The 25,134-nt window shown below is 39.0% G+C and overlaps 1 protein-coding gene across 2 annotated transcripts in view; it reads left to right on the top strand.

Annotated features, from left to right (window-relative positions):
- The window catches only part of LOC124775078, a 57,123-nt gene continuing 31,989 nt past the window's right edge, over nt 1–25,134 (top strand). For both annotated transcript variants that reach the window (XR_007015592.1, XM_047249884.1), the window contains exons 1-4: nt 1–132; nt 2,728–2,873; nt 10,776–10,921; nt 18,388–18,610. Coding sequence is in view for 1 of the 2 variants with exons in the window: in XM_047249884.1 (XP_047105840.1) it covers nt 18,442–18,610 (169 nt within the window). In the remaining variant the exon portion in view is untranslated. The remainder of the gene's footprint in view (nt 133–2,727; nt 2,874–10,775; nt 10,922–18,387; nt 18,611–25,134) is intronic.

Genomic DNA, 25,134 nt, shown 5'->3' with positions numbered 1-25,134 from the left:
CTTCAATGCTATCATCTTTGCAACGAAAATGAAATTTTAAACGTTGTTGACATGTTGTGGTTGTTTTCCTCCTAAAGAATGTTTGTTGACGTTGCGATAGAAGTACCGGGGAATATTCTATGAATTGACAAGGTATGTGTGATGGTATGTCTTCCGTAGTCTGAAAATGCGAAGCGTAATTTCGATGTACTAGTTTGCTTATTAAACTTTTATCGTTTTGTAATATGCCTTTGGAGATATGATATTTGTTTATGTTTTTCGCAATTACAAGAAACCGCATTCAATGCGTAATTATGTTTGTTGAGCTAGGTGCACTGTTAGCGCGTATGTGGTTCCGAAAATTCTGCTGGACCCAAAAAGTCCATCTTAGTCCAGTTCAGATTTTGCGGATTTTCCATGACGCTCTCCGTTGAGTAAAAAATCCTGTTACAATTACTGTTGCTACGACGACACTGTCCCAACTTGGAATTTTAACGAACGTGATTTGCTGCAAGGAGAGGCAGGAATTTTGCCTTTCGTTAACCTATCTTCCAAGCTAAGTCGTAGGGTCAGTATTGTCTCGCGTGTCCCAACATTTCTACGGAATCCAAACTGATCTTCCACGAGGTCAGCTTCTACCAGTTTTTCCATTCGTCTGTAAAGAATTTGTGTTAGTATTTTGCAACCGTGACTTATTTAACTGATAGTTCGATAATTTTCGCACCTGTCAACACTTGCGTTCTTTGGGATTGGAATCAGCCTATTATATTCTTCTTGAAGTCTGAGGGTATTTCACCCCCCTATACATCTTGCTCACCAAATGATAGTTTTGTCATGGCTGGCTGCCCAAGGCTGTCAGTGCTATGTCAAATTCTTCACGCAATATCATATCTCCCATTTCATCTTCATCTACATCCTCTTCCATTTCCGTAAGAAATGTCAACTACATCACCCTTGTATAGGCCCTGTATACACTCGTACCACCATTCTACCTTCTCTTCTTTGCTTAGAACTGGTTTTCCATTTGAGCTCTTTATATTCATACAAGTGATTCTCTTCTCTCCAAAGGTCTGTCTAATTTTCATGTAGGCAGTATCTATCTCACCCCCTAGTGGTATATGCCTCTACATCCTTATGTTTGTCCTCTAGACATCCCTGCTTAGTCATTTTGCTCTTCCTGACAATCTCATTTTTGAGACTTTTGTATTCCTTTTTGCCTGCTTCATTTACTGCATTTTTATATTTTCTCCTTTCATCAATTAAAATCAATATCTCTTCTGTTACCCAAGGATTTCTACTAGCCCTCAATTTTTTTTTTTATCTAGTTGATCCTCTGCTGCCTTCACTACTTCATCCCTCAAAGCTACCCATTCTTCTTCTACTGTATTTCTTTCCTCCATTCTTGTCAGTCGTTCCGTAATGCTCTCTCTGAAGCTCTCTACAACCTCTGGTTCTTTCAGTTTATCCAGATCCCATCTCCTTAAATTCCCACTATTTTGCAGTTTCTTTAGTTTTAATCTACAGTTCATAACCAATAGATTGTGGTCAGAGTCCACATGTGCCCCTGGGAATGTCTTACAATTTAAAACCTGGTTCCTAAATCTCTGTCTTACCGTTATATGATGTATCTGAAACCTTCCAGTGTCTCCAGGCCTCTTCCTTGTATATAGCCTTCTTTCATGATTCTTAAACCAAGTGTTAGCTATGATTAAGTTATGCTTTGCACAAAATTTTACCAGATTACTTCCTCTTCATTCCTTATCCCTAGTCCATGTTCACCTACTACTTATCCTTTTCCTACTATCGAATTCCAGTCCCCCATGAATATTGAATTTTCATCTACCATAACTATTTGAATAATTTCTTTTATTGCATCATACATTTCTTCAATCTCTTCATCTGCGGAGCTACTTGATATATAAACTTGTACTGCTGTGGTAGGTGTGGGCTTTGTATCTATCTTGGCTACAATAATGCATTCTCTATCCTGTTTTTAGTAGCTTATCTGCATTCCTGTTTTTTTTATTCATTATTAAACCAACTCCTGCATTCTCTTATTTGATTTTGTATTTATAACCCTGTATTCACCTGACCAGAAGTCTTTTTCCTCCTGCCACTGAATTTCACGAATTTCCTCTATATCTAACTTTAACCTATCCGTGTCCCTTTTTAAATTTTCTGTCTGAGATTCCACGCTCCGATTCGTAGAATGCCAGTTTTGTTTCTGCTGACAATGACGACCTCCTGAATAGTTCCCACGTGGAGATCCGAATGGGTTGCTGTTTTACATCTGGAATATTTTGCCCACCCAAGAGAATGCCATCATCATTTTACCGTAGAGTAAAGCTGTGTGTCCTCGTTAAATATTACGGCTGTAGTTTCCCCTCGCTTATAGTCATTCACAGTACCAGTACAGCTAGGCCGTTTTTGTTGATGTTACAAGGCCAGATCAGTCAATCATTCAGACTGTTGCCCCTGGAACTATTGAAAGGCTGCTACCACTGCTCATTAACCACAATTTTGTCTGGTCTCTCAACAGATACCCCTCCGTTGTGGTTGTAACTACGGTATGGCTATCAGTATCACTGAGGCATGCAAGCCTTTCCACCAGTCTCAAGGTCCTTGGTTCATGGTGGTTACTACCCGTTTTGCATCATCACAATCAGTCCTAAGATAGTAATGGTATTGTTAGCAGACTGTGATTTATGATGCAAATAATTACAATGTTCATAATTCGTTAATTTACAGAAACATATGACATTGCATATACAGGAAGGAGGAGCAATAACTCAAAGATAGACCACACCAAGCAGGCGCAGTGACAAAAATGGAATAAGGAGCCAGTTTACCAACATTACCACGTTAGCTGGTGACAATTTCACCTTACTCATAAGGTACATGTGTTGTTCTCTAACAAGTGGTGTAGTTATCAGCAGGCATTTCCTTTGACTGCAAGTACTTAACAACAAACACATTTCTTTTTACACATTAGTAAAAGAAAATGTTCTGTTCCACTAAAATCGTTCGGGTCGACAGAAGCGTCCGATCCCATGCGTCTGCTTTGACCCGTGACGTAAGGGTGTTGTCGTGTGTGACGTCATGACGGCGCGGAGTTAGGTTTGTGAGTGTGGCGTGTTTGTAGATGTTGTCATGTTGTGCTCTCTGGTGGTATGTTCAGGGTTTTCGTTTGTGTGGTGTAATGGGCTCAGTTTGCTTTTGCTCATTGTCCAGAATTGTTAGTGTGTCGGCTGTGTTTGTAGTGTAATTCATTTCAGTGAGTTAACGATTTTGTGTGAAGGTTAATGTAGTGTTGTTCGCTGTACATCATGTGGTAATTTTAGTAAAATTAATGTGGTGTTGTTTATGTTCACGAATGGATATGGCGGATAAAATTAACAGTGCGCAGGTCAAGGGAAGTGTTAGATCCCAATGTGTGGCTGTGTATGTTGATATTGGTATCGAGAGATGTTTTTGAGCTATATAGGCCAAGGGAAGTGTTTGATCCTAACCTATGGGATCGGGAGCTGCTGTTGAGCTATATAGGTCAAGGGAAGTGTCCGATTCCAGATGATATTGTGTTTAGTGGTATTTGTGGAGTTTTGTGATGATGGTTTTTTTTGTCGTTTTGTGTAGTTTGTATGGGGGTGGGTGTATAAATTTGTTTATATTTAGTTTGCCCCCCCCCCCCCCCCAAAAACACCCCATTTCCCGCGTTTGTCCCATTAGTGTCATTAGGCTTTTTGTGGAAAGTGTGTGTGTGTGTGTGTGTGTGTGTGTGTGTGTGTGTTTGTTTTTCGATGTATTTTCGTTCTCATAATGTGTACGTACCGACTTTATATGCGCCATATTGGAATCGTGGTTTATGGTCGTTTCCGCCATATTCGTGACGTCATGGGTCAAAGCAGACGGGTGGGATCGGACGCTTCCGTATTTCCCATCTTTCAGTACAGAATGTAACATAGTATTTTGTGAGAGTCTAATAGAACTCAGTCTGACATGTAAAATGATTATGTGGTCTTGTGGTGCTTATTACTTAACAATTTTCCTTTCCAGTGTATCCTCCTCCCCATTCTTTTACTTCTTCTTCTTCACCCAATTATTATTATTATTATTATTATTATTACTTTGAAATAATCAACAAAGGCGGTATGCATTAGTTCTCATCTCTGTTATCGATCCAATAGCTTTTATTTTCCGATATGATGTGTGTGTCAACACTGGTGAAACAATTGTCAAAGAAAAACATGTGATTCAGGTACTCTGATTCTGGAATCATGTGGGTTAGGCCATATATTACCCTTGCACCTGAAGGCTCCTCTTTGTTGTCTGTCATTCCACAGGGTGAAAAATTGTAAAGAAAGCTATTGGAACTCATATGGCACCTAATTTTAATCTAAATTTCATAGGCTTTGTGTCAGGGCAGTGTAGTGGTTAGCACATATGCCTAGTGAGCAGAAGGCCCGGTTTTAAATCCCGTACAAATTTTCATTCATTACTTCAGTCGGTATATATACAGCAAAGATATTTCAAACTTGAAAAAGTCTCCGGAACCTTATAATTTCATTTGCTTGCAATATATTCAGTTCTGCACATCCAGGGGTACTGTGCCAGTGACACATGTAACATATGGTGAGGAAATAATAAATGCATTTAGAATTATTACTGATTTTGGGGAAGATACAGATCAGTAAGTTGACATTTTTTGCGTATTTTCATTCAGTGTCATATAAATAATGTTCTGGGATAATCCATCTTTAAGAAAGTCGTCATTGCTCAAAAGTGTGCCGTAAGAATAATATATAGAGCTCACCCTTAATCATCTTGTAGACATCTGTGTAAGGAGTCAGGCACTCTGACTACTGCCTCACAGTTATTTATTCCCTCATGTAGTTTATTATAAATAATACACTAAGGTTCATTCCGTCATGTAGTTTATTATAAATAATACACTAAGGTTCAAAAGGAATAATGATGTACATAATTACAGTACCAGATGGTAATGACATACATTCTTCCATGTTAAGATTCTCTTTGGCTTGTTCCACATCATTACTATTTTTGTGCAAAATTATCCATGTATCTTGAAACTAGCTAACTTTCTGGAGATGGCTGTTTACCAAAAGTTGAATGAAGCAATTCAACGTGGTTGTTGAGTTGGTCTCTTAAAATAATTTTCAAAAATTTTTTCTGTGGAAACCTGCACATAAAATTTCCATTTTTACACAGTGCTGTTTCTTTAAATATTCCCTGTAAAGAAACTAGTCAGGTGATGTCTGACCTACATTTGTTTTGAAAATAATAAATTTTAAAACAATGTTAGTGTCATGTCTCAGTGGTGTCATCTAGTGGTTGTTTGTAAAAAATTAAAAAGTGATCCTTGTACAGAGCCACACTGCTGACAAATAGTTTCAGAAAAGACTTCCATACACTTAAATGTGTGTTAGATGTTAACATATTTCACAGTTTAGCTCAGCTTTTTTTGCTGTTGGCATTCTACATTTTATATTCATTTTATTTATGTTCTTCATACAACCTCTTGACAAGACAAGTCCATTCTGTATAATTGATCATCATAGTTCTTCGCATATGCAGACAATTAGGTCCTCAGCAGACAATAAAGTTTTTTTCCTCCTGAATTTTAATTCCTTTTCCTTTACTGCTTGCTCTATGCATAGATTGGATAATATGAGACACAGGCTTCAGACCACTCACCCCTTGTCATGAATTAGTGCTTCTATTTCCTGCCCTTATTCTCATATTAATGCAGCCTGGTATCTGTTCACGTCATAGGTAAGCTTTTGTTATCTGTATTTTATCTTCAATAACTTAAAAATTTCAAAGAGAGCATTCTAGTGAATGTTATCAAAAGCTTTTTCAGCATCTTTAAATGCTAAATACACAGGTATTCTCATACATAACTTCTAAGTCAGGTTGAATGGTTGATATTACCTCACACATATCTACATATACCTGGAACTGACCAACTTCAGGATGGACATCTACCATTTGTTTCATTCTTCTGTAAGTAATTTATGTTAGTATTCTAATAATAGAAATTTTTAGGTGGAAAAATATGTGCAATAAGGGAAATACAAGTACTATACTCACCTAAAGCAAACTGATGTGTGGCACACAAAAACCTGTAACAGAAAACTATATTCACACTAGCTATACTCACCTAAAGCAAACTGATGTGTGTCACACAAAAACCTGTAACAGAAAACTATATTCACACTAGCTTTTAAGCTCTTGTTATTTTTGTAGTAAAATATATACGTACATTCACACACACACGACCATACAGACACCCAAAAGTACACTCCCTGGGTATCAGCAAGACTGTGCAGATGGAGGTGGGGAGGCGATAGGGAAGGATGCATGAGGCACAGAGGGATAGCAGGGTAGTGTGAGGTAGATGATATGTGTGTGTGTGTGTGTGTGTGTGTGAGAGAGAGAGAGAGAGAGAGAGAGAGAGAGAGAGAGGGTTTGCAATGGGGAGGGAGGAAGAAGAGTTTTGGGAGAAGGCCGTACACGACCAGCAAGAGGGAGAGAGTAGTGTGGACAGAAGAGAAAAGGGGAAAAGGTAGTGTGAGACAGTGGTAAACAGATTAGCAGATATTTATGCCAGGGGGAGAGCACAGGGTGTGCTGAATTCGCAACTGCTTGGTTCAGAGAAACTTTTGCTGTGGGAAATATCTAGCCAGTGACATTTCTACTGTTGTAATTTGCAACATGTTTGGCAACTAGATAGTGAAATATGTGGTTTTGCCACAGTTTTTTGTGGTAGCTAATCAGTAGACAGTTCCTTAGCTGTCATGCCCACATAGAATCCTGTACAGTAATTGCAGCATAGCTAATGTATGATATGACTGCTTTCACAGGTTGCCTTACCTTTTATTGCACAGAAGGAATGATGCCTATGAGTGGACCGTGGCAGGAGGCAGTGGGTGGTTGTATGGGACAGGTCTTGCACCTGGTTTGATCACTAGGGGATCTTCTGCATTCGTATATTTTCTTATTATGTCAATTCAGTTCAATACATTGTACCAAAAAAATAAATCATTCAAGAAAATTACTGAATTATGGGATGAACTGGTTTTCAGTAAGGTGAATACTGCTCAAATTCAATATTTTGTTATGTTGTGCAAACATTTCTGCTGGACTTTACCATTATGCCTAGTTTTTCCTCTGCTGCCTTTACTGTTGTATCACCCAGAACCACTCATTCATCTTTTGCTATATACCCTTTTTCCCATTTTAGTTTCTTGCAGTCTGGTGTGCACACTGAAAATCTCAACAATCTCACATTATTTGAACTTATACAGCCTGTGTTTTGTAACTATTAAGGTAGCATAAGGATTCGTAAGTTTCTGAAAATGTTTTTCAGTTTAAAATTGGCTTTCATAATATGTCTTACCATTATGTAAACTGAATCATCATCTCATTTTACCATCCATGTTTCACTTGCATACATGGCTACACTCCATACAAATACTTTCAGAAACGACTTCCTGACACTTAAATCTATACTTGTTGTTAACAAATTTCTCTTCTTCGGAAATACTTTCCTTGCCAGTGCAGTCTACATTTTATATCCTCTCTACTTTGACCATCATCAGTTATTTTGCTCCCCAAATAGCAAAACTCATCTCCAACTTTAAGTGTCTAATAGACTAATCTAATTCCCTTAGCATCACCTGATATAATGCAACTGCGTTCTATTATCCTTGTTTTGTTTGTGTTGATGTTCATCTTATATCCTCCTTTCAAGACACTGTCCATTCTGTTCAACTGCTCTTCAAGGTCCTTTACTGTCTCTGACAGACTTACTATTTCATCGGCAAACCTCAAAATTTTTATTTCTTCTCCATGGATTTTAATTCCTACTCCAAATTTTTCTTCTGTTTCCTTCACTGCTTGCTCAATATACAAATTGAATAACATTGGGGAGAGGCTACAACCCTGTCTCACTCCCTTCCCAACCACTGCTTATCTTTCATGCCCCTCGACTCTTATAACTGCCATCTGGTTTATGTACATATTGTAAATAGCCTTTGGCTCCCTGTATTTGACCCCTGCCACCTTCGGAATTTGAAAGAGAGTATTCCAGTCAACATTGTCAAAACTTTCTCTAAGTCTACGAATGCTAAAAAAGTAGATTTGCCTTTCCTTAATTTATCTTCTAAGATAAGTTGTAGGGTCAGTATTGCCTCGCATTTTGATGGAATCCAAACAGATCTTCCCTGTGGTCAGCTTCTACCAGTTTTTCCATTCACCTGTAAAGAATTCGTGTTAGTATTTTGCAGCCGTGACTTATTAAACTGATATTACAATGAAATCCAGACCATTAGCTGCTTACAGGTGTTGATAAATATCCACGGGGACAGTTGAAACGTATGTCCCAACCGGGACTCGAACCTGGGATCTCCTGCTTTACATGGCAGACGCTCTATCCGATTGAGCCATCAAGGACACAGGGGATAGTGCAACTGCAGGGACTTACCTCTGGCATGCTCCCTGTGAGACCCACACTTCCAACTTACTGTCCACACATTACATTTGTAATGCCCCTGCCCACTATACCCATTACTCGCAGCAGTAAATCTACCGATTCCTGTAAGAGTTTGAGCAATGTGAGTGCATCTGCACTGCAGAAGAACAGATACCATCTTCATATATTAAACTGGTAGTTTGGTAATTTTCACAACTGTCAACACTTGCTTTCTTTGGGATTGGAATTATTATATTCTTCTTGAAGTCTGAGGGTATTTCGCCGTCTCCTACGTCTTGCTCACCAGATGATAGAGTTTCGTCAGGGGTGGTTCTCCCAAGGCTGTTAGTAGTTCTGAAGGACTGTTGTCTACTCCCAGGGGCGTGTTTCGACTTAGATCTTTCAATACTATGTCAAACTCTTCATGCGGTATCATATCTCCCATTCCTATGTCCTCTCCCATTTCCATAATATTGCTCTCAACTACATCGCCCTTGTATAGACCCTCTATACACTCCTACCACCTTTCTGCCTTCCCTTCTTTGCTTAGAACTGGTATTCCATCTGAGCTCTTGATATTCATACAAGTGATTCTCTTCTCTTCATACAAGTGATTCTCTTCTCTCCAAAGGTCTGTCTAATTTTCCTTTAGGCAGTATCTATCTTACCCCTAGTGGTATATGCCTCTACATCCTTACGTTTGTCCTGTAACCATCCCTACTTAGCCATTTTGCACTTCCTGTCAGTCTAATTTTTGACACATTTATATTCCTTTTTGCCTGGTTCAGTTACTGCATTTTTATATTTTCTCCTTCCATCAATTAAATTCAGTATCTCTTCTGTTGCTCAAGGATTTCTACTAGCCTTCGTTTTTTTTTATCTAGTTGATCCTCTGCTGCCTTCACTATTTCATCTCAAAACTACCCATTCTTCTTCTACTATATTTCTTTTCTCCATTCTTGTCAATAGTTCCCTAACGTTCTCTCTGAAATTCTTATCAATCTCTGGTTCTTTCAGTTTATCCACGTCCCATCTCCTTAAAATGCCACCTTTTTGCAGTTTCTTCAGTTTTAATCTACAGGTCATAACCAATAGATTGTGGTCAGAGTCCACATCTGCCCCTGGAAATGTCTTACAATTTAAAACCTGGTTCCTAAATCTCTGTCTTACCATTATATAATCTATCTGATACCTTTTAGTATCGCCAGGGTTCTTCCATGTATACAACCTTCTTTCATGATTCTTAAACCAAGTGTTAGCTATGATTAAGTTATGCTTTGCACAAAATTTTACCAGATTACTTCCTCTTCATTCCTTATCCCTAGTCCATGTTCACCTACTACTTATCCTTTTCCTACTATCGAATTCCAGTCCCCCATGAATATTGAATTTTCATCTACCATAACTATTTGAATAATTTCTTTTATTGCATCATACATTTCTTCAATCTCTTCATCTGCGGAGCTACTTGATATATAAACTTGTACTGCTGTGGTAGGTGTGGGCTTTGTATCTATCTTGGCTACAATAATGCATTCTCTATCCTGTTTTTAGTAGCTTATCTGCATTCCTGTTTTTTTTATTCATTATTAAACCAACTCCTGCATTCTCTTATTTGATTTTGTATTTATAACCCTGTATTCACCTGACCAGAAGTCTTTTTCCTCCTGCCACTGAATTTCACGAATTTCCTCTATATCTAACTTTAACCTATCCGTGTCCCTTTTTAAATTTTCTGTCTGAGATTCCACGCTCCGATTCGTAGAATGCCAGTTTTGTTTCTGCTGACAATGACGACCTCCTGAATAGTTCCCACGTGGAGATCCGAATGGGTTGCTGTTTTACATCTGGAATATTTTGCCCACCCAAGAGAATGCCATCATCATTTTACCGTAGAGTAAAGCTGTGTGTCCTCGTTAAATATTACGGCTGTAGTTTCCCCTCGCTTATAGTCATTCACAGTACCAGTACAGCTAGGCCGTTTTTGTTGATGTTACAAGGCCAGATCAGTCAATCATTCAGACTGTTGCCCCTGGAACTATTGAAAGGCTGCTACCACTGCTCATTAACCACAATTTTGTCTGGTCTCTCAACAGATACCCCTCCGTTGTGGTTGTAACTACGGTATGGCTATCAGTATCACTGAGGCATGCAAGCCTTTCCACCAGTCTCATGGTCCTTGGTTCATGGTGGTTACTACCCGTTTTGCATCATCACAATCAGTCCTAAGATAGTAATGGTATTGTTAGCAGACTGTGATTTATGATGCAAATAATTACAATGTTCATAATTCGTTAATTTACAGAAACATATGACATTGCATATACAGGAAGGAGGAGCAATAACTCAAAGATAGACCACACCAAGCAGGCGCAGTGACAAAAATGGAATAAGGAGCCAGTTTACCAACATTACCACGTTAGCTGGTGACAATTTCACCTTACTCATAAGGTACATGTGTTGTTCTCTAACAAGTGGTGTAGTTATCAGCAGGCATTTCCTTTGACTGCAAGTACTTAACAACAAACACATTTCTTTTTACACATTAGTAAAAGAAAATGTTCTGTTCCACTAAAATCGTTCGGGTCGACAGAAGCGTCCGATCCCATGCGTCTGCTTTGACCCGTGACGTAAGGGTGTTGTCGTGTGTGACGTCATGACGGCGCGGAGTTAGGTTTGTGAGTGTGGCGTGTTTGTAGATGTTGTCATGTTGTGCTCTCTGGTGGTATGTTCAGGGTTTTCGTTTGTGTGGTGTAATGGGCTCAGTTTGCTTTTGCTCATTGTCCAGAATTGTTAGAGTGTCGGCTGTGTTTGTAGTGTAATTCATTTCAGTGAGTTAACGGTTTTGTGTGAAGGTTAATGTAGTGTTGTTCGCTGTACATCATGTGGTAATTTTAGTAAAATTAATGTGGTGTTGTTTATGTTCACGAATGGATATGGCGGATAAAATTAACAGTGCGCAGGTCAAGGGAAGTGTTAGATCCCAATGTGTGGCTGTGTATGTTGATATTGGTATCGAGAGATGTTTTTGAGCTATATAGGCCAAGGGAAGTGTTTGATCCTAACCTATGGGATCGGGAGCTGCTGTTGAGCTATATAGGTCAAGGGAAGTGTCCGATTCCAGATGATATTGTGTTTAGTGGTATTTGTGGAGTTTTGTGATGATGGTTTTTTTTTGTCGTTTTGTGTAGTTTGTATGGGGGTGGGTGTATAAATTTGTTTATATTTAGTTTGCCCCCCCCCCCCCCCCCCCAAAACACCCCATTTCCCGCGTTTGTCCCATTAGTGTCATTAGGCTTTTTGTGGAAAGTGTGTGTGTGTGTGTGTGTGTGTGTGTGTTTGTTTTTCGATGTATTTTCGTTCTCATAATGTGTACGTACCGACTTTATATGCGCCATATTGGAATCGTGGTTTATGGTCGTTTCCGCCATATTCGTGACGTCATGGGTCAAAGCAGACGGGTGGGATCGGACGCTTCCGTATTTCCCATCTTTCAGTACAGAATGTAACATAGTATTTTGTGAGAGTCTAATAGAACTCAGTCTGACATGTAAAATGATTATGTGGTCTTGTGGTGCTTATTACTTAACAATTTTCCTTTCCAGTGTATCCTCCTCCCCATTCTTTTACTTCTTCTTCTTCACCCAATTATTATTATTATTATTATTATTATTATTATTACTTTGAAATAATCAACAAAGGCGGTATGCATTAGTTCTCATCTCTGTTATCGATCCAATAGCTTTTATTTTCCGATATGATGTGTGTGTCAACACTGGTGAAACAATTGTCAAAGAAAAACATGTGATTCAGGTACTCTGATTCTGGAATCATGTGGGTTAGGCCATATATTACCCTTGCACCTGAAGGCTCCTCTTTGTTGTCTGTCATTCCACAGGGTGAAAAATTGTAAAGAAAGCTATTGGAACTCATATGGCACCTAATTTTAATCTAAATTTCATAGGCTTTGTGTCAGGGCAGTGTAGTGGTTAGCACATATGCCTAGTGAGCAGAAGGCCCGGTTTTAAATCCCGTACAAATTTTCATTCATTACTTCAGTCGGTATATATACAGCAAAGATATTTCAAACTTGAAAAAGTCTCCGGAACCTTATAATTTCATTTGCTTGCAATATATTCAGTTCTGCACATCCAGGGGTACTGTGCCAGTGACACATGTAACATATGGTGAGGAAATAATAAATGCATTTAGAATTATTACTGATTTTGGGGAAGATACAGATCAGTAAGTTGACATTTTTTGCGTATTTTCATTCAGTGTCATATAAATAATGTTCTGGGATAATCCATCTTTAAGAAAGTCGTCATTGCTCAAAAGTGTGCCGTAAGAATAATATATAGAGCTCACCCTTAATCATCTTGTAGACATCTGTGTAAGGAGTCAGGCACTCTGACTACTGCCTCACAGTTATTTATTCCCTCATGTAGTTTATTATAAATAATACACTAAGGTTCATTCCGTCATGTAGTTTATTATAAATAATACACTAAGGTTCAAAAGGAATAATGATGTACATAATTACAGTACCAGATGGTAATGACATACATTCTTCCATGTTAAGATTCTCTTTGGCTTGTTCCACATCATTACTATTTTTGTGCAAAATTATCCATGTATCTTGAAACTAGCTAACTTTCTGGAGATGGCTGTTTACCAAAAGTTGAATGAAGCAATTCAACGTGGTTGTTGAGTTGGTCTCTTAAAATAATTTTCAAAAATTTTGTCTGTGGAAACCTGCACATAAAATTTCCATTTTTACACAGTGCTGTTTCTTTAAATATTCCCTGTAAAGAAACTAGTCAGGTGATGTCTGACCTACATTTGTTTTGAAAATAATAAATTTTAAAACAATGTTAGTGTCATGTCTCAGTGGTGTCATCTAGTGGTTGTTTGTAAAAAATTAAAAAGTGATCCTTGTACAGAGCCACACTGCTGACAAATAGTTTCAGAAAAGACTTCCATACACTTAAATGTGTGTTAGATGTTAACATATTTCACAGTTTAGCTCAGCTTTTTTTGCTGTTGGCATTCTACATTTTATATTCATTTTATTTATGTTCTTCATACAACCTCTTGACAAGACAAGTCCATTCTGTATAATTGATCATCATAGTTCTTCGCATATGCAGACAATTAGGTCCTCAGCAGACAATAAAGTTTTTTTCCTCCTGAATTTTAATTCCTTTTCCTTTACTGCTTGCTCTAAGCATAGATTGGATAATATGAGACACAGGCTTCAGACCACTCACCCCTTGTCATGAATTAGTGCTTCTATTTCCTGCCCTTATTCTCATATTAATGCAGCCTGGTATCTGTTCACGTCATAGGTAAGCTTTTGTTATCTGTATTTTATCTTCAATAACTTAAAAATTTCAAAGAGAGCATTCTAGTGAATGTTATCAAAAGCTTTTTCAGCATCTTTAAATGCTAAATACACAGGTATTCTCATACATAACTTCTAAGTCAGGTTGAATGGTTGATATTACCTCACACATATCTACATATACCTGGAACTGACCAACTTCAGGATGGACATCTACCATTTGTTTCATTCTTCTGTAAGTAATTTATGTTAGTATTCTAATAATAGAAATTTTTAGGTGGAAAAATATGTGCAATAAGGGAAATACAAGTACTATACTCACCTAAAGCAAACTGATGTGTGGCACACAAAAACCTGTAACAGAAAACTATATTCACACTAGCTATACTCACCTAAAGCAAACTGATGTGTGTCACACAAAAACCTGTAACAGAAAACTATATTCACACTAGCTTTTAAGCTCTTGTTATTTTTGTAGTAAAATATATACGTACATTCACACACACACGACCATACAGACACCCAAAAGTACACTCCCTGGGTATCAGCAAGACTGTGCAGATGGAGGTGGGGAGGCGATAGGGAAGGATGCATGAGGCACAGAGGGATAGCAGGGTAGTGTGAGGTAGATGATATGTGTGTGTGTGTGTGTGTGTGTGTGAGAGAGAGAGAGAGAGAGAGAGAGAGAGAGAGAGAGGGTTTGCAATGGGGAGGGAGGAAGAAGAGTTTTGGGAGAAGGCCGTACACGACCAGCAAGAGGGAGAGAGTAGTGTGGACAGAAGAGAAAAGGGGAAAAGGTAGTGTGAGACAGTGGTAAACAGATTAGCAGATATTTATGCCAGGGGGAGAGCACAGGGTGTGCTGAATTCGCAACTGCTTGGTTCAGAGAAACTTTTGCTGTGGGAAATATCTAGCCAGTGACATTTCTACTGTTGTAATTTGCAACATGTTTGGCAACTAGATAGTGAAATATGTGGTTTTGCCACAGTTTTTTGTGGTAGCTAATCAGTAGACAGTTCCTTAGCTGTCATGCCCACATAGAATCCTGTACAGTAATTGCAGCATAGCTAATGTATGATATGACTGCTTTCACAGGTTGCCTTACCTTTTATTGCACAGAAGGAATGATGCCTATGAGTGGACCGTGGCAGGAGGCAGTGGGTGGTTGTATGGGACAGGTCTTGCACCTGGTTTGATCACTAGGGGATCTTCTGCATTCGTATATTTTCTTATTATGTCAATTCAGTTCAATACATTGTACCAAAAAAATAAATCATTCAAGAAAATTACTGAATTATGGGATGAACTGGTTTTCAGTAAGGTGAATACTGCTCAAATTCAATATTTTGTTATGTTGTGCAAACATTTCTGCTGGACTTTACCATTATGCCTAGTTTTTCCTCTGCTGCCTTTACTGTTGTATCACCCAGAACCACTCATTCATCTTTTGCTATATACCCTTTTTCCCATTTTAGTTTCTTGCAGTCTGGTGTGCACACTGAAAATCTCAACAATCTCACATTATTTGAACTTATACAGCCTGTGTTTTGTAACTATTAAGGTAGCATAAGGATTCGTAAGTTTCTGAAAATGTTTTTCAGTTTAAAATTGGCTTTCATAATATGTCTTACCATTATGTAAACTGAATCATCATCTCATTTTACCATCCATGTTTCACTTGCATACATGGCTACACTCCATACAAATACTTTCAGAAACGACTTCCTGACACTTAAATCTATACTTGTTGTTAACAAATTTCTCTTCTTCGGAAATACTTTCCTTGCCAGTGCAGTCTACATTTTATATCCTCTCTACTTTGACCATCATCAGTTATTTTGCTCCCCAAATAGCAAAACTCATCTCCAACTTTAAGTGTCTAATAGACTAATCTAATTCCCTTAGCATCACCTGATATAATGCAACTGCGTTCTATTATCCTTGTTTTGTTTGTGTTGATGTTCATCTTATATCCTCCTTTCAAGACACTGTCCATTCTGTTCAACTGCTCTTCAAGGTCCTTTACTGTCTCTGACAGACTTACTATTTCATCGGCAAACCTCAAAATTTTTATTTCTTCTCCATGGATTTTAATTCCTACTCCAAATTTTTCTTCTGTTTCCTTCACTGCTTGCTCAATATACAAATTGAATAACATTGGGGAGAGGCTACAACCCTGTCTCACTCCCTTCCCAACCACTGCTTATCTTTCATGCCCCTCGACTCTTATAACTGCCATCTGGTTTATGTACATATTGTAAATAGCCTTTGGCTCCCTGTATTTGACCCCTGCCACCTTCGGAATTTGAAAGAGAGTATTCCAGTCAACATTGTCAAAACTTTCTCTAAGTCTACGAATGCTAAAAAAGTAGATTTGCCTTTCCTTAATTTATCTTCTAAGATAAGTTGTAGGGTCAGTATTGCCTCGCATTTTGATGGAATCCAAACAGATCTTCCCTGTGGTCAGCTTCTACCAGTTTTTCCATTCACCTGTAAAGAATTCGTGTTAGTATTTTGCAGCCGTGACTTATTAAACTGATATTACAATGAAATCCAGACCATTAGCTGCTTACAGGTGTTGATAAATATCCACGGGGACAGTTGAAACGTATGTCCCAACCGGGACTCGAACCTGGGATCTCCTGCTTTACATGGCAGACGCTCTATCCGATTGAGCCATCAAGGACACAGGGGATAGTGCAACTGCAGGGACTTACCTCTGGCATGCTCCCTGTGAGACCCACACTTCCAACTTACTGTCCACACATTACATTTGTAATGCCCCTGCCCACTATACCCATTACTCGCAGCAGTAAATCTACCGATTCCTGTAAGAGTTTGAGCAATGTGAGTGCATCTGCACTGCAGAAGAACAGATACCATCTTCATATATTAAACTGGTAGTTTGGTAATTTTCACAACTGTCAACACTTGCTTTCTTTGGGATTGGAATTATTATATTCTTCTTGAAGTCTGAGGGTATTTCGCCGTCTCCTACGTCTTGCTCACCAGATGATAGAGTTTCGTCAGGGGTGGTTCTCCCAAGGCTGTTAGTAGTTCTGAAGGACTGTTGTCTACTCCCAGGGGCGTGTTTCGACTTAGATCTTTCAATACTATGTCAAACTCTTCATGCGGTATCATATCTCCCATTCCTATGTCCTCTCCCATTTCCATAATATTGCTCTCAACTACATCGCCCTTGTATAGACCCTCTATACACTCCTACCACCTTTCTGCCTTCCCTTCTTTGCTTAGAACTGGTATTCCATCTGAGCTCTTGATATTCATACAAGTGATTCTCTTCTCTTCATACAAGTGATTCTCTTCTCTCCAAAGGTCTGTCTAATTTTCCTTTAGGCAGTATCTATCTTACCCCTAGTGGTATATGCCTCTACATCCTTACGTTTGTCCTGTAACCATCCCTACTTAGCCATTTTGCACTTCCTGTCAGTCTAATTTTTGACACATTTATATTCCTTTTTGCCTGGTTCAGTTACTGCATTTTTATATTTTCTCCTTCCATCAATTAAATTCAGTATCTCTTCTGTTGCTCAAGGATTTCTACTAGCCTTCGTTTTTTTTTATCTAGTTGATCCTCTGCTGCCTTCACTATTTAATCTCAAAACTACCCATTCTTCTTCTACTATATTTCTTTTCTCCATTCTTGTCAATAGTTCCCTAACGTTCTCTCTGAAATTCTTATCAATCTCTGGTTCTTTCAGTTTATCCACGTCCCATCTCCTTAAAATGCCACCTTTTTGCAGTTTCTTCAGTTTTAATCTACAGGTCATAACCAATAGATTGTGGTCAGAGTCCACATCTGCCCCTGGAAATGTCTTACAATTTAAAACCTGGTTCCTAAATCTCTGTCTTACCATTATATAATCTATCTGATACCTTTTAGTATCGCCAGGGTTCTTCCATGTATACAACCTTCTTTCATGATTCTTAAACCAAGTGTTAGTTATGATTATGTTGTGCTCTGTGCAAAATTCGACCAGGCGGCTTCCTCTTTCATTTCTGTCCCCCAATCCATATTCACCTACTATGTTTCCTTCTCTCCCTTTTCCTACACTCGAATTCCAGTCACCCATGACTATTAAATTTTTGTCTCCCTTCACTATCTGAATAATTTCTTTTATCGCATCATAGATTTCTTCAATCTCTTCGTCATCTACAGAGCTAGTTGGCATATAAACTTGCACTACTGTATTAGGCGTGGGCTTCATGTCTATCTTGCATTCAATAATTCGTTCACTATGCTGTTCGTAGTAGCTTATCCGTGCTCCTATTTTTTATTCATTATTAAACCTACTCCTGCATTATTACCCCTATTTGCTTTTGTATCTATAACCCTGTATTCACCTGACCAGAAATCTTGTTCCTCCTGCCACCGAATTTCATTAATTCCCACTATATTTAGCTTTAACCTATCCATTTCCCTTTCTAAATTTTCTAACCTACCTGCGCAATTAAGGGATCTGACATTCCACCCTCCGATCCATAGAATGTCAATTTTCTTTCTCCTGAAGTAAGCACAAGACAATAATTAAAATGTTTGTTGTAATTACAGATATTTCTGGCAGGCTTTGGTTCTTGTATTCTTAACTGCTATACAAAAGCACGAATGATTCACACCAGACAGGCTCCAAATGGAGAGCCAAAAACACAAAGAAAGAATCTTAGGAAAGCAAGGGTTCATACAGGGACCTCAGTGCCTAAAGAGCAGAATATGAATCATATGGATGGAATAAGCTATTTAATGAATGGCACTAAAGTCAAGATTTCTGTATCACGTAAGTGATCATAGTTCACTGACATCAGATTGTTGCTGCATGAATTATTGTTACGTTATACACTTAATTCTTAGTTCAATTTAACTATTAAAGTCAAATAACAGCCTAACTTATGTGTGAAAATGTTCAATAAGATATCGATGATATTTTGGTCGAACGTAAACAGCATAATATTTGTTCATTTGTCATATTGTTGTCTGCACTTAACAACACTAAATTTGGTTATTGGTAATCACAGCCAGAGTTAAAATTTTGTACAGAGCTGGTCCAAATGAAATGTAACATGTCAGTTTTACCATTTATATGGGAAACACAAAGAGGAGGAAATATTACTTTAAAAAAGTCACTTGGAACTGGTCCTGTCAGTATTTCAAACTAATTTCCAGAAAATACAATTTATTTTCTGCATGTAGAATATGTTGTTTTTATCTTTGGTTATAGTGCATAACTGAGAAGGAAACATTCCACTGGTAGCATTTGTAACTGAATGATAAATGTCAAATGCTAGGGACATCCAGTATGACAAGTACTGAGGCCCCCACCCTCCCTTCTCCCCTACCAAAGCACCAGATAGATGTATTCTTCTCACTCCACAATTGGGTGTCTACAATACTACTATTTAAATTAGCCTCTGAGTTGCAGTCAACATTAATCCACCCACTCAGCAGTCCGGCCTCATTGGCCAGAGACAGAGATCATTGTGTGTGTGTGTGTGTGTGTGTGTGTGTGTGTGTGTGTTGTGTGTGTTTTCTACTTCAGAAGAAGACCCTCTGATCAATAGCTCGTGTGTTTAGCAGTCTCTTCATTGTGCCTATCTGCAACTCAACATCATCAGTATACAGTATCAATCTATCCTTTTCATCATATTGCCATTATTCCATCCTTGATTTTCCATGTTTGATTTTCTACTCTGCAGAAAGGTGTACAAAAAGGACATAAGTAATTACTGGGATATTCCATTACCATTAGTATCTGTACCATACGAGATCCTCTCCAAAGTTCACCAGAAAAGAATTAAAGATCATCTTGATAAAAAGATTGGTAATTACTAGGCAAGTTCCAGGCAAGGGCATTCGTGCCCAGAGCAGATTTTCAACATGAAAAATATGATCAGGTATAAGACGACTGGTAGGTATGACTATAGGGTTGTGCTCATTGACTTTAAAGAGTGTACAGCTTGGTTGAGTGTGGGTCATTATTGAATGTTCTAGAAGAATTTGGGATGAGTTATAAATACAGAACCCTGTTTGATTACTCTGCAGACACTAAGTCTGTGTCAAAACTGAAGTTCGTTTACAAGGTATTGGACCACTCTGAAATCAAAACCAGTGTAGGTCAAGGTGGTGAACTCTTTCCACCCCTTTTTAACTGTGCCTTCAAAAAGATTATTTGAGAATGGAGGAAAAATATGAAACGAGAAGAGAAGAAAGATAAATGATACGATGAAAGCTTTCCCAACCAGATGTTTCAGCGGCTGAGAATTTTTCCGGGTTGTATGGCCGTGGTCCATGGACCTCTTCAATCCCTGACATTTTGTCCAAGGCTACGTTGGACGTCTTGTTTACAACCACATATTGGCAAAACTGATTCTTATGTAAAAGACTCACATCATTTTACTGAGAAGCTTGAGGGATTGACTTTGGCTCCTGAGGATATTTTTGTCAGTTTTGACATAGTGTCTTTATTCACTGTGATTCCACTTAACAAAGTTATGGTTTACATAGTGGATGTTTTCCCAGCAGATTTGACTGCTCATTTCAGACACTGCCTTACCTCTAGTCAGTTCCAGTGGGAAGATGAATTTTATGAGCAGGGTGATGGTGTGGCCATGGCTAAACCATTGAGTCCTATGATTGCTAACTTTTATATGGAAAAATTCGAACAATTAACTCTGGAAAAAGCAAGTAAGAAACCATGTCGATGGTATCAATACGTGGGTGATACATTTGTTGTTTGGTCACATGGCAAAGAAGCTTTAGAGGAATTCTTTTGTTGTTGTTAGGTACAGAAAGCTGACTGAAGCCAGAGATAAATTCTGCCGAAATTTTTACAAAGTCACAGACGGTGTTTAGAAAGGATAGATTGCATGCAACCGGTGGTGGCATGTTTGTTGCTGTTAGTAGTAGTTTATCCTGTAGTGAAGTAGAAGTGGATAGTTCCTGTGAATTATTATGGGTGGAGGTTACACTCAACAACCGAGCTAGGTTAATAATTGACTCCTTTTACCGACCTCCCGACTCAGCAGCATTAGTGGCAGAACAACTGAGAGAAAATTTGTAATACATATCACATAAATTTCTCAGCATGTTATAGTCTTAGGTGGAGATTTCAATTTACCAGATATAGACTGGGACACTCAGATGTTTAGGACGGGTGGTAGGGACAGAGCATCGAGTGACATTATACTGAGTGCACTATCCGAAAATTACCTCGAGCAATTAAACAGAGAACCGACTCGTGGAGATAACATCTTGGACCTACTGATAACAAACAGACCCGAACTTTTCGACTCTGTAAGTGCAGAACAGGGAATCAGTGATCATAAGGCCATTGCAGCATCCCTGAATATGGAAGTTAATAGGAATATAAAAAAAGGGAGGAAGGTTTATCTGTTTAGCAAGAGTAATAGAAGGCAGATTTCAGACTACCTAACAGATCAAAACGAAAATTTCTGTTCCAACACTGACAATGTTGAGTGTTTATGGAAAAAGTTCAAGGCAATCGTAAAATGCATTTTAGACAGGTACGTGCCGAGTAAAACTGTGAGGGACGGGAAAAACCCACCGTAGTTCAACAACAAAGTTAGGAAACTACTGCGAAAGCAAAGAGAGCTTCACTCCAAGTTTAAACACAGCCAAAACCTCTCAGACAAACAGAAGCTAAATGATGTCAAAGTTAGCATAAGGAGGGCTATGCGTGAAGCGTTCAGTGAATTCGAAAGTAAAATTCTATGTACCGACTTGACAGAAAATCCTAGGAAGTTCTGGTCTTATGTTAAATCAGTAAGTGGCTCGAAACAGCATATCCAGGCACTCTGGGATGATGATGGCATTGAAACAGGGGATAACACACGTAAAGCTGAAATACTAAACACCTTTTTCCAAAGCTGTTTCACAGAGGAAGACTGCACTGCTGTTCCTTCTCTAAATCCTTGCACAAACGAATAAATGGCTGACATCGAAATAAGTGTCCAAGGAATAGAAAAGCAACTGGAATCACTCAACAGAGGAAAGTCCACTGGACCTGACGGAATACCAATTCGATTCTATACATAGTACGCGAAAGAACTTGCCCCCCTTCTAACAGCCGTGTACCGCAAGTCTCTAGAGGAACAGAAGGTGCCAAATGATTGGAAAAGAGCACGGGTAGTCCCAGTCTTCAAAAAGGGTCGTTGAGCAGATGCGCAAAACTATAGACCTATATCTCTGACGTCGATCTGTTGTAGAATTTTAGAACATGTTTTTCACTTGCGTATCATGTCGTTTTTGGAAACCCAGAATCTACTCTGTAGGAATCAACATGGATTCCGGAAACAGCGATCGTGTGAGACCCAACTCGCTTTATTTGTTCATGAGACCCAGAAAATATTAGATACAGGCTCCCAGGTGGATGTTATTTTCCTTGACTTCCAGAAGGCATTCGATACAGTTCCGCACTGTCGCCTGATAAACAATGTAAGAGCCTACGGAATATCAGACCAGCTGTGTGGCTGGATTGAAGAGTTTTTAGCAAACAGAACACAGCATGTTGTTATCAATGGAGACACATCTACAGACGTTAAAGTAACCTCTGGCATGCTACAGGGGAGTGTTATGGGACCATTGCTTTTCACAATATATATAAATGACCTAGTAGATAGTGTCGGAAGTTCCATGCGGCTTTTCGCGGATGATGCTGTAGTATACAGAGAAGTTGCAGCATTAGAAAATTGTAGCGAAATGCAGGAAGATCTGCAACAGATAGGCACTTGGTGCAGGGAGTGGCAACTGACTCTTAACATAGACAAATGTAATGTATTGCGAATACATAGAAAGAAAGATCCTTTATTGTATGATTATATGATAGCGGAACAAACACTGGTAGCAGTTACTTCTGTAAAATATCTGGGAGTATGCGTGCAGAACGATTTGAAGTGGAATGATCATATAAAATTAATTGTTGGTAAGGCGGGTACCAGGTTGAGATTCACTGGGAGAGTCCTTAGAAAATGTAGTCCATCAACAAAGGAGGTGGCTTACAAAACACTCGTTTGACCTATACTTGAGTATTGCTCATCAGTGTGGGATCCGTACCAGATGGGGTTGACGGAGTAGGTAGAGAAGATCCAAAGAAGAGCGGCACATTTCGTCACAGAGTTATTTGGTAACCGTGATAGCATTATGGAGATGTTTAGCAAACTCAAGTGGCAGACTCTGCAAGAGAGGCGCTCTGCAGCGCGGTGTAGCTTGCTTGCCAGGTTTCGAGAGGTTGCGTTTCTGGATGAGGTATCGAATATATTGCTTCCCCCTACTTCTACCTCCCGAGGAGATCATGAATGTAAAATTAGAGAGATTCAAGCGCACACGGAGGCTTTCAGACAGTTGTTCTTCCCGTGAACCATACGCGACTGGAACAGAAAAGGGAGGTAATGACAATGGGATGTAAAGTGCCCTCCGCCACACACCGTTGGATGGCTTGCGGAGTATAAATGCAGATGTAGATGTGGATGTAGATTTAAGTAGTATAAATCAAAATATCCAGTTTACAATGGAAATGGAGAAAAACAATGGAATATCCTTCTTGGATGTCTTCGTCATGAGATAGACTGATGGCAGCTTGAAACATAAAGTCTTTCAGAAGGTTACACATACCGACAGATACTTGCATAAGGATTCCAATCATCACCCACAACAGAAAAGAGGTGTAATTAAAAGTCTAGTGGACAGAGCTAAAAGGATTTGTACGCCGGGACACCTGGATGCCGAGTTAAAACATCTAAAGCAGGCTTTTGAGAAGAATTGATACTCTAGTAAGGAAATAAATAGAGTTTTGTGACCGAATAACAGGAGGCCTAAGGACAACGATAGGGCACAGTGATAGAAGAACAGGGTTTCTCTACCCTTCATCAAAAAAAGTGACGGATCAGATTGGCAAGATTCTAAGGAAACATGACGTCCGACTGATTTTCAGACCAGCTAAGAAAATAGTCCAAGCACTTCATTCCGTTAAGGATAAACATCCCCTTTTAGTGCCCCCAGAATTTTACGAAAGTCTGGAGACACTTGTGTTCCAGCCATTTCAAACACACATTATTTTAAAGCAGGGCGTAAGGATTAGCGTGGGATACTGCACCCATTTATTGTTTGTGCAGGCGAAACTGGAAGGGAGATAATTCGTTGGCACTGGCAAGTGTTCAGCGCGACCTGCCAAGAATAAGCAAATATGGCCCGTGGCTGGCTGCAAAGAGTAATGTAGCATTGTATTGTTAAAAAAAAAATGGAGAGACTCGAAATAGTGCCTGTTTATTAGACGTTGAACTGCTGTTGAGAGTACGTGGACTGGACGTGGATAGTCAGCCACGATAAAAGCTTATGTATTAATTGTATTCAAAAATGTGTAATTAACTGATTCTGGGTGCCTGGTAATGTGTGGGCTTACGTCATAAAGTTTAGTTGTTTTTTTTTTTTTTGTACAAATGGAAATAAATATGTTCTGGTGCATTGAATGATATTCCAAGAGTAGCGTATTTTTTTAAATAAGAAGAGAGAGAGCGAGAGAGTGAAAATTTCCCCTTCCTAGCAGTGAAATCTTCAGAGAAGCGTCCGGTGCTAGCAGAAGACATCGGCACTGCAAGAAAAGAGAACCAGCATTCTTCAACAAGTATGTCAACGAAAACGCTTAAGCTGTATAGAGAGAGCTTAACATTACACCGGGCCACCGCACCCTCTGTCTGCAAGTGGTGTATATTTGATCCTGTGTACGTGTGGCAAGGTCTACATTGGAACTACAAAGAGATGTGTGAATACACGGTTGACGGAACATAAAAGTCTTTGCGACTAGGCAAAATGGACAAATCAGCCGTGGCAGAACATGCTCTTCAATCAGGTGATCACGTAGTGAAATTTTCGGAAACTGAAGTTTTATGTACTATGACAAACTATTATCATGGCTATATAGAGAAGCCATCGAAATATATAAACATGGGGATAATTTTAACAGAAAAGAAGCAGCCATGAAACTCAGTGATATATGGACTGTGGCACTACAGAATCAATGAGAAGTCTTTTATCTTTGATGTACTATAATTGATAGTTAAAAAAAAAATTATCTTTGACAATGTTTATCTCTGCTATCATGTGATGTCCAGACTACGCCCACTTTCCACGGTATTTAGGCCGCTCTTCGACGTCCGACTCGTCAGTCGGCAAGACTCAGCACAACCAGGAGCACCTGCAAAGATGTCCAACGTAGCCTTGGACGAAACATCAGGATTGAAGAGTCCCATGGACCACGGTCATACAACCCGGAAAAATTCTCAAAGAAAA

Source organism: Schistocerca piceifrons, chromosome 2 (genome assembly GCF_021461385.2).
Source record: "Schistocerca piceifrons isolate TAMUIC-IGC-003096 chromosome 2, iqSchPice1.1, whole genome shotgun sequence".
Taxonomy (NCBI): domain Eukaryota; kingdom Metazoa; phylum Arthropoda; class Insecta; order Orthoptera; family Acrididae; genus Schistocerca; species Schistocerca piceifrons.
This window is presented reverse-complemented; position numbering and strand designations above follow the sequence as displayed.